We start from the raw sequence: 14582 nt of genomic DNA, 5'->3' as shown, positions 1-14582 counted from the left end.
TGAAGGATAGCCTTATGTCTATCCCTATCTTATATGAAGAATAGCCTTGTGCCTATCCCTATCTTAAATGAATATATATATATACCATAAATGTCTGATAGGTGCAGGTCTCACATCTCTGACCCTCACCTACCTTAAGATCAAGAACCCCACAACCCACTCTGGCCCGGTTTCATCTGCCAGAAATGAATTTGTTGCAGAAAATGTTTGTCGCTAAATAAAGCAAACACACACAGACCTGAACTAGACGACCTACCTTATTGAAGTCCTCGGCGGTGGCTCTCATCTCCTTCCAGGTCTTATTAAGCAACTGGATGCAGATACAGAAAAACTCCTCGAACGCCCTCTCGTGTGTGAAGAACATGGGGTGATAATCATTACGCCCTTCGTTGGCTGTGAACAGAAAGAAAAGAAAACGGTGCAAAAAGGGAAACTACAAAGTCTACACATATCCTGATATAGTGGTGTAAACACTGGGGACAACACAGTAATGGCTGGGCACAGGATTCGATTTTCTTTTTACCATCTTCTTTTGTTATATAAGCACACTGCACTCGTAAATACAACTACGTAGAGAAAGAAAATGAAAGTAGCACTCACCCTTCTGGAGAAATCTTTTTATCTTTATTAGAAAAAGTGCAGGTACAAAAACAGTGCAGAGCAACCTGGCTGATACAGCCGTTTCTTGCGTCAACACGCACTTCTTCGGGCCTTCGGCCCGTAGAAGTGCGCGTTGATGCAAGAAACGGCTGTAGCTGCCAGGTAGCTCTTCAGTGTGTTTTATGTCTTCCTGCTGCACTGTTTTTGTACCTGCACTTTTTGTCATAAATTTACAAAGATTGTTGAGTTCTACTATCATTTTTGACACATGAAACGGCTGTAGCTGCCAGGTAGCGCTTCAGTGTGTTTCATGTCTCCCTGCTGCACTGTTTTTGTATTTGCACTTTTTGTGATAAAGATAGGAAGATTTCTGCAGAAGAAGAGTGCTACTATCATTTTTGACGTAAGAAACAGCTGTAGCTGCCAGGTAGCGCTTCAGTGTGTTTAATGTCTCCCTGCTGCACTGTTTTTGTACCTGCACTTTTTGTCATAAATATACAAAGATTGTTGAGTTCTACTATCATTTGTGACACAGGAAACGGCTGTAGCTGCCAGGTAGCACTTCAGTGTGTTTAATGTCTCCCTGCTGAACTGTTTTTGTGCCTGCACCTTTTGTCATAAATATACAAAGATTGTTTAGTGCTACTATAATTTCTGACACAAGAAACGGCTGTAGCTGCCAGGTAGCACTTCAGTGTGTTTAATATCTCCCTGCTGCACTGTTTTTGTACCTGCACCTTTTGTCATAAATATACAAAGATTGTTTAGTGCTACTATAATTTCTGACACAAGAAACGACTGTAGCTGCAAGGTAGCGTTTCCGTGTGTTTAATATCTCCCTACTGCACTGTTTTTTGTATTTGCACTTTTTATGATAAAGATAGGAAGATTTCTGCAGAAGAAGAGTGCTACTATCATTTTTGACGTAAGAAACAGCTGTAGCTTCCAGGTAGCGCTTCAGTGTGTTTAATGTCTCCCTGCTGCACTGTTTTTGTACCTGCACTTTTTGTAATAAATATACAAAGATTTTTCAGTGCTACTATCATTTTTGACACCGGAAACGGCTGTAGCTGCAAGGTAGCGCTTCAGTGTTATATGTTGTTTTCTGATAAAGATACGAAGATCTCTACAGAAGGTTGAGTGTTACTATCATTTTTATACTCTACGTAGTTGGATTAATTGCTTTTAAATTAAAGGGGTACTCAATGGAATTTTATTTTTATTTTTTTAAATCAACTGGTGCTAGAAAGCTAAACAGATTTGTAAATTACTTCTATTTAAAAATCTTTACCCTTCCAGTACTTTTTAGCAGTTGTATGCTACAGAGGAAATTCTATTATTTTTGAATTTCATTTTTGTCTTGTCCACAGTGCTCTCTGCTGACACCTCTGTCCATCTCAGGAACTGTCCAGAGCAGGAGAAAATCCCCATAGCAAACTTATGCTGCTCTGGACAGTTCCTGACATGGACAGAGGTGTCAGCAGAGAGCACTGTGGACAAGACAAAAATGAAATTCAAAAAGAATAGAATTTCCTCTGTAGCATACAGCTGCTAAAAAGTACTGAAAGATTTTTTTAACAGAAGTAATTTACAAATCTGTTTAACTTTCTGGCATCAGTTGATTTTTTGATTAAAAAAAAAAAAAATGTTTTCCACCGGAGTACCCCTTTAAGTGAGTGTCCCCTACGGCAATAGAAGTGTTTGCTGCTTGCAAATATTGATTCAATCTGCACATCTTTAAGAGGATAAGCAGTGCCCAAAATACACTTTCTCCCTACACAATGTGACCATGACATGGGAAATGGTAACAACCAGTTTTAAACTGATTCATACACTTCCAGGAGGAGGAACAGAGGAACAGCACAATGCAGAGTTCTAAGAACAGATGCTCCTTCCTTACCTGAATATATATTCACAGATCCTCTTTAATATTGTTAGTGGGAGAGTCCCTTTAGGTTAAAGGGGTACTCTGCCCCTAAGACATCCTTTCCCCTATCCAAAGGAGAGGTTTGACCGCGGTGGTCCGGCCTCTGGGGACCCCCCAATCTTGCATTCAGCACCCACCTCGGGGAGCTGCACGCTGCGCTGCCAACTCAGAATCTGCTGTGTGACGACCACGGGGCCGGAGTATCGTGACGTCACGACTCCGCCCCCGTGTGACATCACGCCCCACCCCCGCTATGCAAGTCTATGGGAGGGGGCGTGACGGCCGTCACGCCCCCTCCCATAGACTTGTATAGCGGGGGCGGTGCGTGACGTCACACGGGGGCGTAGTCGTGATGTCATAATACTCCCCGATGTGGGTGCTGAATGCAAGATTGGGGGGTCCCGAACAGGACCCCCACGGTCAGACATCTTATCCCCTATCCTTTGGATAGGGAATAAGATGTCTTAGGGCCGGAGTACCCCTTTAATAATCACATGTCCATAGGATGGTTTAAAAATATATGGTTGCTGGGGGGGTCAGACCACAAAGGCCCCATATGATCCCTTTGTAACTGTTCATGTTGTCATGATTGTGGGGTCCCCAGCAGTTAGACCCCCGGTGAACATAGATTTATATACTATCAATGGACAGATGATAAATGTTGTAGCTAAGCCAACCCCAAAAAGGAGCACTGAAGAAAGACCAAATTAAAGGGGTATTCCAGGCCAAAACTTTTTTTTATATATCAACTTGCTCCGGAAAGTTAAACAGATTTGTAAATTACTTCTATTAAAAAATCTTAATCCTTCCAATCGTTATTAGCTTCTGAAGTTGAGTTGTGGTTTTCTGTCCGTCCCGGGAGCTGTGCAGTTCCTATGGGGATATTCTCCCATCATGCACAGCTCCCGGGACGTGACATCATCATTGAGCAGTTAGACAGAAAACTTCAGAAGCTAATAACTATTGGAAGGATTAAGATTTTTTAATAGAAGTAATCTATAAATCTGTTTAACTTTCCGGAGCCAGTTGATATATATATATATATATATATATATATATATATATAAAAAGGTTTTGTCTGGAATACCCCTTTAACAAATTGAGTCCCACTGCTCCCTAGATTTTTCTTATTAGTCCCTCTGTAAATTGTCGAAACATAAAGTTCCACATTCAAACTGATAAAGTCAATTTCACTTACGCAGTTCTCCAACCTGCAGAATCTCGCATAACATTTTGGTCAGCTCTATGGCGCTGCGTCCAAACGGGCATTCGTGCTTATCTTCTCTACTGCTGTTCTCTAAGACAATCTGTGAATCAGAAATAAGAAGACTGATCACATGTAAAACATCGTAAAGGATAACAAACAATAGTATGGATTACAACAAGATATAAAAAAAATGTAAGGAATAGTGTAGTGGAATGTAACTTATCTCCTACATAGGAAGGATAGGGGATAAGTTATAGATCGGGGGTGGGGGGGGGGGGGTTTGACTGCTGGAACTTATGGCCTCCCCCCACCCTCGCCGCGATCTCCTGTACGGCAGTCCGCAGGAAGCACCATGCTGTCCCAGGAGGAATCCACGGCAGACACGCCCCCTCCATGTATCTCTATGGGATACGCAGAGGAGGCGTGTTGTCTGCTGCGTCAATGCCCCCATCCTGCGGACTGCTGCGGCCCCGTACAGGAGATCCCGGCAGTCGGACCCCCCGCGATCTATAACTTAGCCCCTATCCTCCTTTTAGGAGATATGTTACATTCCACTACAGTATTCCTTTAAATATAGCTGGGACTGCATTTAAAGGGGTACTCCCGTGGAAAACTTTTTTTTTTTTTTTTTTTTTTTTAATCAACTGTGCCAGAAAGTTAAACAGATTTGTAAATCACTTCTATTAAAAAAATCTTAATCCTTCCAGTACTTCTCAGCTGCTGTATGCTCCACAGGAAGTTCTTTTCTTTTTTCATTTCCTTTCTGCCTGACCACAGTGCTCTCTGCTGACACCTCTGTCCATTTTAGGAACTGTCCAGAGTAAGGAGCAAACCCCATAGAAAACCTGTTCTGCTCCGGACAGTTCCTGATATGGACAGAGGTGTCAGCAGAGAGCACTGTGGTTAGGCAGAAAGGAAATTCAAAAAGAAAAGAAATCTTCCTGTGGATTACAAAAGCAGCTGATAAGTGCTGGAAGGATTAAGATTTGTTAATAGAAGTCATTTACAAATCTGTTTCAACTTTCTGACACCAGTTGATTTAAAAAACAAAAATGTTTTCCAGTGGAGTAACCCTTTAAATGCCTTGCGGCTTATCTCATTGAGAGAAAAAAAGAATTGAGCAGTTGAAATTCAACATTGCAGATCTTTCTTGACCCCAAAATTCTGTAGTACACCCTCAGAAGCAGCAGGATGGAGGACATTATGGGGCAGTACTGTGGAGTGTGAGCTGAAAATCCTAGAAAAGGGCTTCCTAATCAGTGTTCCTACAGTTGTTGCAAAACTACAACTTCCAGCATGCCCGGACAGCCGAAGGCTGTCCGGGCATGCTGGAAGTTATAGTTTTGCAACAGCCGGAGGCACCTTGGTTGGGAAACACTGGTTTAAGCCAGTGTAGTATGAGCTGTAATACTGTGGGTTGAGACTAACCTCTATGATGTCTCCATACAATGCACACGAAAATATCCTGGTCCACTATAATTCTGTAGTACACCCTCAGAAGCAGCAGCATGGAGGACATTATAGAGCAGTATTGTGTAGTGTGAGCTGCAATACTGTGGGTTGAGACTAACCTCTATGATGTCTCCATACACTGCATACACAAATATCCTGGTCCACTATAATTCAGTAGTACACCCTCGGAAGCAGCAGCATGGAGGACATTATAGAGCAGTATTGTGTAGTGTGAGCTGTAAACCAAATCCTAGAAAAGGGCTTCCTAATCAGTGTTCCTCCAGCTGTTGCAAAACTACAACTTCCAGCATGCCCGGACAGCCGAAATGTAGTTCTGCAACAGCCGGAGGCTGGATAACCCCTTTAAGAGGACTGTAGAATGGAGGGGAACCGCCAACAAATAAAGGACTTACCCTAACGTAAGTGTCCTGATGAAACTTTGCCAGGTACAGCATGTTGTCCAGCGCCAGCATGCCAGGGGGCGTCTGAATGAAATCCAAAGCTGGGTTGACATGATTCTGAAATGACAGGGTAGCAAATAAATCTCAGCCGTCCTTTCCATCCAGAAAGGTGAATTTAGAGCTTCTTCCCATAAAGAAATTTGCATTGTTTATCTGGATTCGGCTTCATTGAAATTAAAATAAGTCTTCGCTCCAGTGAGCAAAACTAAATTATACTTTCAAATCCTCTGACAGTATAAAGTCTGTATAGTCCGAGGTAAACAGAATAATAAATAGTATAAAGAATCTATGATAGGAAAAGATCTTTGACAGGGGTGGTCGACTTTGGACAATTACTTTATTTTTTTAATTTTAATTTTAATTTTTTTTTACAACAAGCTGATAACTGGGTAACCTGTGGCTAGGACTCCCAAAACTGTACCCTGTTGGGAGCATTCCGCAGCCACAGGAGAAATTAAAGGGGTGCTCCGCTGCTCAGCGTTTGGAACAAACTGTTCCGAACGCTGGAGCCGGCAGCTCGTGACATCATAGCCCCGCCCCTTCATGATGTCACGCCCCGCCCCTTCAATGCAAGTCTATGAGACGGGGCGTGACGGCCGCCACGCCCCCTCTCATAGACTTGCATTGAAGGGGCGGGGCGTGACTTCCCGAGGGGGCGCCGGCTCCAGCGTTCGGAACACTTTGTTCCAAACGCTGAGCAGCGGAGTACTCCGATGGGAAATGTTGTTTTTTTTTATTTTTTTTTTTAAATCAACTGGTGGCAGAAAGTTAAACAGATTTATAAATTACTTCTATTAAAAAATCTTAATCCTTCCAGTACTTATTAGCTGCTGAATAATACAGTGGAAATTCTTTTCTTTTTGGAACACAGAGCTCTCTGCTGACATCATGGCCACAGTGCTCTCTGCTGACATCTCTGTCCATTTTAAGAACTATCCAGAGTAGGAGAAAATCCCCATAGAAAACACATGCTGCTCTGGACAGTTCCTAAATTGGACAGAGATGTCAGCAGAGAGCACTGTGCTCGTGATGTCATCAGAGAGCTCTGTGTTCCAAAAAGAAAATAATTTTCACTGTAGTAATCAGCAGCTGATAAGTACTGGAAGGATTAAGATTTTTTAATAGAAGTAATTTACAAATCTGTTTAACTTTCTGCCACCAGTTGATTTAAAAAAAAAAAAGTTTTCCACCGCAGTACCCCTTTAAAGGGGTACTCCGCTGCTCAGCGTTTGGAATAACCGGCTAGAACGGGAGTGGGGAGCTTGTGATGACATAACCCCGCCCCCTCATGACATCATGCCCCACCCCTTCAATGCAAGTCTATGGGAGAGGGCGTGACAGCCGTCACGCCCCCTCCCGTAGACTTGCAGGACGTGACTTCATGAGGGGGCGGGGCTATAACGTCACCATAACGTTCCAAATGCTGAGCAGCAGAGTACCCCTTTAAGCATTACATATGCCAGATTCTAAAGAATGACAGACACACTTCGCACCTCTAATAATGCAAAATTATCCAATACAGTGAAATGAGTGGATTTTTAGCAAGACCCTCTCATCTGATATTTGGGCAGAGATTCTGCAGCGGGAGCCACCGAATTTGTTGGTAGGACCACCTGGACGTGCATCGTCTCCATAGACGGCAATGCAGTCTGGCAGAATTCTACCAAGAGAATACACATGTCCATTTTTTTGGCAGGTCCTGAATCTTGAATTTCCATTGCGAAATTTTTCACTTCGGAAATTCCGTAGTGTGAAGGGTTTAGCAGAACTAGATTAAAACAATGGGACTCGACTGCAAATGGAATTCTGCCAGCGGAGATTCAGCATCGTGGACATGGCAGAAAATATGCGGAACGTCCGCACGGAAAACAAGGGCGGGCATTACGCACATTTGCATGTTCTGTGGCTGCTATGACCGCTTGGAAATGCACCATCTCAATAGATGGCAATGCATTTCCGAGCGGAGTCTGCAGAAGCCTGCGTCTGTGGATGTTTAAATCGCGATTTTTGCAGCAGATGTTTCTGCCACGGAAATTCGGCTGTGTGCACAGTGCAGTAGAATCCCACTGAAATCAATAGGAATGGAATTTTTCAGCAACATTTTTTTTGGCGGATTACGTTAGAAAATTCCGCCGTATGAACATAGACTTAGAAACAGGATATCCTGTTGTGTAAACCTGCTTTATTTGTAGCTATTTCTTGGATGTATACCCCATATACTTAGAGCGCTGTTTAAAGGGGTATTCCAGGATTTTCTTTTATTTGACTATGCTACAGGGGCGGTAAAGTTAGTGTAGTTCATAATATAGTGTCTGTACCTGTGGGTGACGGTTTTCTCACAATTCTTCTGTGATTTTCACCCCAATATTTATTTTTAGCAGCATACAAAATGACTGTTGTCTCAGATTTTTCCCAGCTTGCAATGCGGCCGAGACCTGACATCACTAGTCAGCTGATGACAGGGAGCTTGTCTGCTTCAATGGGTGGAGCGATCGCTTGGTGGGAGAGAGATCAATCTGCAACTAATGCAACAGCTGTAGGCACCCTGATTGAAAACCACTGGTCTTTTGAATGGATGCAGCTCATTTATATTTCAATGGGTGGGAGGGAGGAAAATGGAATTATGGGATTTGTAGTCAAAAAAAGAAAACTAAAACAGGAAATACCAGTTCACAAAAAGCTAGCCACAGTGTTATGGTAATCTCACAACATAGTCATTCATCCCCAAGACAAGCGCAGATCCTTCCTAAGCATGTCCATTACTGTCTGCCAGGTACGTACTAAAATCACCTTATGGTGGAGAACCCCTTTAATGAAGAGTAGTGTATTGTCTATACCAGTATACACTGGGTAAAAGGACATTTATTTTGTAAGTAACCATAGAAGCTGTCTAAGAATGATGGCGTTAATTTATAACATCTCATATATTGCAGGAAAAATAGGAAGTTGTATAGGAGACTATATACAACCATAATGACAAGGGATGACAAATGCAGCCGTCCTAAAAATAAAAGACTCTAGCAGCTAATGTACTATGGGTGCGTTTACTTCTCTTAGGAGCCTCCATTGCAGATTTCATCTATAATACAGGACATAACACCGCAGCATGAATCGCTATTTTATCCAGTAAAATACCAGGGAACCTGACAGACCCTATTAAAGTTAAAGGGGTACTCTGCTGCTCAGTGTTAGGAACAAACTTTTCCCAACGCTGGAGCCGGCGCCGGGAGCTTGTGACGTCATAACCCCGCCCCCTCATGACATCACGCCCTGCCCCCCTCAATGCAAGTCTATGGGAGGGGGTTTGACGGCAGTCAAGCCCCCTCCCATAGACTTGCATTGAGGGGGTGGGGGTGTGATGTCATCAGGGGGAGGGGTGTGATGTCACGAGTAGGCGGACTATAACATCACAAGCTCCCGGCGCCGCTGAGCAGCGGAGTACCCCTTTAATGGGGTCTATTGAGCGCTCCCGGTGAGCGGCATGTAAGGGATCAGGCATTGTTATTTTCATTGTTCAGCTCTAAGAGCAAAACGATAAAAATAAGACAAATACCTTCCACTCCAGCACAGATCACACAGATAGTTTGAATCCAGTGCTCAATACATCTTTAGTCACATGGAACAGACATAATGACATCACTGCATGTAACACCAATGCGTATTGACTGTTAAAGGGGTACTCCGGTGGAAAACACAGATACACAGATTAAAATACAGATTTCTAAATTACTTCTATTTAATAATCTTAACCCTTCCAGTACTAATCAGCTGCTGTATGCTCCACAGGAAGTTATTTTCTTTTCAGTCTGACCACAGTGCTCTCTGCTGACACCTCTGTCCATGTCAGGAACTGTTCAGAGCATGAGAGATTTGCTATGGGGATTTGCTCCTACTCTGGACAGTTCCTGACATGGACAGAGGTGTCAGAAGAGAGCACTGTGGTCAGACAGAAAAGAATTCCAGAAAGAAACACAACTTCCTGTGGAGCATACAGCAGCTGAAGGATTAAGATTTTTAAATAGAAGTAATTTACAAATCTGTTTAACTTTCTGCCACCAGTTAATAAAAAAAATGGTTTTCAATCGGAGTACCCCTTTAATCATGATTAAGACAGCGGATTAACAGTCGAAACAACTTGCCTGTAATCTTCTGTTCCATGGGAATAAAGACATATTGAGAACTTCCCTCGCTGGATCCAAACTTGTTCTTTACAGTGATGTGAAGGATGCCCTTTTTAATTTAAGCTAGTGTTTCCCTACCAGGGTGCCTCCAGCTGTTAGTGGGTTGAGACTAACCTCTATGATGTCTCCATACACTGCACACACACATATCCTGGTCCACTATAATTCTGTAGTACACCCTCAGAAGCAGCAGCATGGAGGACATTATAGAGCAGTATTGTGTAGTGTGAGCTGTAATACTGTGGGTTGAGACTAACCTCTATGATGTCTCCATACACTGCACACGCACATATCCCGGTTCACTATAATTCTGTAGTACACCCTCAGTAGCAGCAGCATGAAGGACATTATAGAGCAGTATTGTGTAGTGTGAGCTGTAATGCTGTGAGTTGAGACTAACCTCTATGAGGTCTCCATACACTGCACACACAAATATCTTGGTCCACTATAATTCTGTAGTACACCCTTAGAAGCAGCAGCATGGAGGACATCATAGATCAGTATTGGGTAGTGTGAGCTGTAATGCTGTGGGTTGAGACTAACCTCTATGATGTCTCCATACACTGCACACACACATATCCTGGTCCACTATAATTCTGTAGTACACCCTCAGAAGCAGCAGCATAGAGGACATTATAGAGCAGTATTGTGTAGTGTGAGCTGTAAATCAAATCCTAGAAAAGGGCTTCTTAATCATTGTTCCTCCAGCTGTTGCAAAACTACAACTTCCAGCATGCCCGGACAGTCGAAGGCTGTCCGAGCATGCTGGAAGTTGTAGCTTTGCAACAGCCGGAGGCACCCTGGTTGGGAAACACTGGTTTAAGCCAAGACTACAAACTCATAGCAAAGTCTTTAGTAACATGAAAGTGATGCAGATTCTCAGCAGCATTTCTCACAAAATACTCACAGTGAAGCCAAGCATCTTGTAGTCCTTGCTGTACATAGCTTTGCGTTTTTCAGTACCGCTTCCAGACACTCCACTCCCATCAGATTCAGCATCAAATGCAATTCTTCTGAGCTCAAATATTATGTCTCGCTGAGCCTAATAAAAGCCATAAGAAATAAATGGGGTAAAACATAAACCATTAGGCATGAGGATGAGCGAGGTCAGATGAACTCTTGGAATACGTATGTCAAGTACCTCTTTAAAGGGGTATTCCAGCCAAAACATTTTTTTTATATATCAACTTGCTCTGGAAAGTTAAACAGATTTGTAAATTACTTCTATTAAAAAATCTTAATCCTTCCAATAGTCATTAGCTTCTGAAGTTGAGTTGCTGTTTTCTGTCTAACTGCTTTCTGATGACATCATCATTGAGCAGTTAGACAGAAAACTTAAGAAGCTAATAACTATTGGAAGGATTAAGATTTTTTAATAGAAGTAATTTACAAATCTGTTTTACTTTCCGGAGCAAGTTGATATATAAAAAAATTTTTGGGCTGGAATACCCCTTTAACTATTTAGGAAAACCCAATTATTGGCATAAATTGGGAAAGACTGCCGCTAAGATGCTTCTCTAGCTGAACCCCAGCTAGAGACAGTCTGGTTACGCTGCATCTTTTTAACCCCTTGGCGACATTCACCAGACGTTTGGTGGAGAAGTAGGAACAAGTTCACGAGCTAAGCCAACTCCAGAAACAATGGGTGTCGGCTGCTATCAGCAGCTGACACCCACCAGCATCGGTTTAGCCTATTTGGCCAGAGTGTAAGGCCGGGTTCACACGGGTGAAAAATGTAACTAACCGGCAGGCGCTAGGAGCGCTCAAAAATGCACAGATAGCATTAGTTAGTATTAGTAAATCCCCTTCATGCCCCCTTGGGACCATGTGACTTATGACACATTGTTTCTGGCTGCATAGAATGCTGGGAAAAGTCAGAGACAACAGTACTTGCACTACAGTACTTTCGGGGGTGGGTTCTGTGCATGAAAACAGGACAAAGAGGGAACAGGAAAACATTACACAGTATAACTTAAAGGGGTACTCCGGTGGAAAACATTTTTTTTTTTTTTAAATCAACTGGTGCCAGAAAGTTAAACAGATTTGTAAATGACTTCTATTAAAAATTCTTTACCCTTCCAGGACTTTTTAGCAGCTGTATGCTACAGAGGAAATTCTTTTTTCTTTTTGAATTTCTTTTTTGTCTTGTCCACAGGGCTCTCTGCTGACACCTCTGTCCGTATCAGGAACTGTACAGAGCAGGAAAAAAATCCACATTGCAAACCTATGCTGCTCTGGACAGTTCCTGACACGGACAGAGGTGTAAGCAGAGAGCACTGTGGACAAGACAAAAAAGAAATTCAAAAAGAAAAGGATTTCCTCTGTAGCATACAGCTGCTAAAAAGTACTGGAAGGGTAAAGATTTTTTTTATAGAAGTGATTTACAAATCTGTTTAGAGTACCCCTTTAACATCATGGGCTGAATGATGACCCAGAATACTCCTTTAAATGCTCACGAGGTATGAAGCGAGCTCAGCATATATGTACACCCTGTGTCGTCTAAGGGTCATAAAGATAGCTTGCTGCCATCCATATCACTGGGGTACACCCTCAGAAGCAGCGGCAGCATGGAAGACATTATAAAGCAGTACTGTAAGCTGTAAATCAAATTCTAGGACAGTGTTTCCTAATCCGTATGATTCTAGTTGTTGTAAAACTACAACTCCCAGTATGCCCGGACAGCCTTTGCTGGGAGTTGTAGTTTTTCAACAGTAGTAGGCACCATGGTTGGAAAAAACACTGCTTTAAGTCAAGACTGGTGTGAAGCGAGCTAAGCCCGGCATATATGTACACCCAGTGTCGTCTAAGGGTCATAAAGATAGCTTGCTGGTTCTATAACATTTAGTTCCATCCATATCGCTGGGGTACACCCTCAGAAGCAGCAGCAGCAAAGAGGACATTATAGAGCAGTACTGTAAGCTGTAAATCAAATTCTAGGACAGTGTTTCCTAATCCGTATGACTCCAGTTGTTGTAAAACTACAACTCCCAGTATGCCCGGACAGCCAAAGGCTGTCCAGGCATGCAGGGAGTTGTAGTTTTTCAACAGTAGGAGGCACCATGGTTGGAAAAAACACTGCTTTAAGTCAAGCCTGGTGTAAAGAGAGCTAAGCCCAGCATATACGTACGCCCAATGTCATCTAAGGGTCATAAAGATAGCTTGCTGGTTCTATAACATTTTGTTCCATCCATATCACTGGGGTACACCCTCAGAAGCAGCAGCAGCATGGAGGACATTATAGAGCAGTAGTGTCAGCTGTAAATCAAATTCTAGGACAGTGTTTCCTAATCAGTATGACTCCAGTTGTTGTAAAACTACAACTTCCAGTATGCCCGGACAGCCAAAGGCTATCCTGGCATGCAGGGAGTAGTAGTTTTTCAACAGTAGGAGGCACCATGGTTGGAAAAAACACTGCTTTAAGTCAAGACTGGTGTGAAGCGAGCTAAGCCCAGCATATATGTACACCCAGTGTCGTCTAAGGGTCATAAAGATAGCTTGCTGCCATCCATATCACTGGGGTACACCCTCAGAAGCAGCGGCAGCATAGAGGACATTATAGAGCAGTACTGTAAGCTGTAAATCAAATTCTAGGACAGTGTTTCCTAATCCGTATGATTCCAGTTGTTGTACAACTCCCACTGCTTTAAGTCAAGACTGGTGTGAAGTGAGCTAAGCCCGGCATATACGTACGCCCAGTGTCGTCTAAGGGTGAATAAATATAGCTTAGTTCCAATAACAAGGAAAAATTGGATGCAATTTGTGGCACCTGGTCATTGGGGTCCATTTTAGTCATCATCCGTTCCTCCAGGAGGTTAAAGGTCAGCACCTGAAGCACATACAGCTGATGCGCCATTTCTGTCTTGATTGGCCGATTTCCTCGAATAATATGCTGGAAGAAGCAAACGAGAAGTCATTAGAAGGAAGCAATGGCTGAAAGTATAATAGGAAACGGAGGAATATCATTGTTACAGCTACAGGAATGAATACAACACAGGAGGCCTTTCCGTTTCAGGTTTCACTATGACTATTTCAGTATATAAGGTGCCAAGAGCGACCACATGACCCCAGCTTGAAAAGAATGAAGCGTTACAGGAAAAAAGAATAATACACTGAGAAAGATATCTCTGGATATTACACTGATATTCACTTTTGTTACTCAGCGATTGCGCCAATCTCAAGGACAATTACTGTATATATTATCTGCTCAGCTCCTCCTGCCCTATAACATGTTACCTGCAGATTGTACTGTGTTGTATATATCATCTGCTCAGCTCCTCCTGCTCTATAACATGATACCTGCAGATTGTACTGTATTCTATATATCATCTGCTCAGCTCCTCCTGCTCTATAACATGATACCTGCAGATTGTACTGTATTGTATATATCATCTGCTCAGCTCCTCCTGCTCTATAACATGTTACCTGCAGATTGTACTGTATTGTATATATCATCTGCTCAGCTCCTCCTGCTCTATAACCTGATACCTGCAGATTGTACTGTATTGTATATATCATCTGCTCAGCTCCTCCTGCTCTATAACATGATACCTGCAGCTTGTACTGTATTGTATATATCATCTGCTCAGCTCCTCCTGCTCTATAACATGATACCTGCAGATTGTACTGTATTCTATATATCATCTGCTCAGCTCCTCCTGCTCTATAACATGATACCTGCAGATTGTACTGTATTGTATATATCATCTGCTCAGCTCCTCCTGCTCTATAACATGATACCTGCAGATTGTACTGTA

At 42.7% G+C, this 14582-nt stretch overlaps 1 protein-coding gene across 2 annotated transcripts in view; it reads right to left on the bottom strand.

The window, feature by feature from the left end:
* Nucleotides 1-14582, bottom strand: part of ELMO2 (engulfment and cell motility 2) — a 59229-nt gene that overhangs the window by 14096 nt on the left and 30551 nt on the right. For both annotated transcript variants that reach the window (XM_056549899.1, XM_056549897.1), the window contains 5 exons: nt 13595-13717; nt 10736-10870; nt 5600-5704; nt 3726-3834; nt 257-393 (listed from right to left, as the gene is read on the bottom strand). In XM_056549899.1, the coding sequence (XP_056405874.1) occupies nt 257-393; nt 3726-3834; nt 5600-5704; nt 10736-10870; nt 13595-13717 (609 nt within the window). The remainder of the gene's footprint in view (nt 1-256; nt 394-3725; nt 3835-5599; nt 5705-10735; nt 10871-13594; nt 13718-14582) is intronic.

Source organism: Hyla sarda, chromosome 13 (assembly GCF_029499605.1).
Source record: "Hyla sarda isolate aHylSar1 chromosome 13, aHylSar1.hap1, whole genome shotgun sequence".
Taxonomy (NCBI): domain Eukaryota; kingdom Metazoa; phylum Chordata; class Amphibia; order Anura; family Hylidae; genus Hyla; species Hyla sarda.
This window is presented reverse-complemented; position numbering and strand designations above follow the sequence as displayed.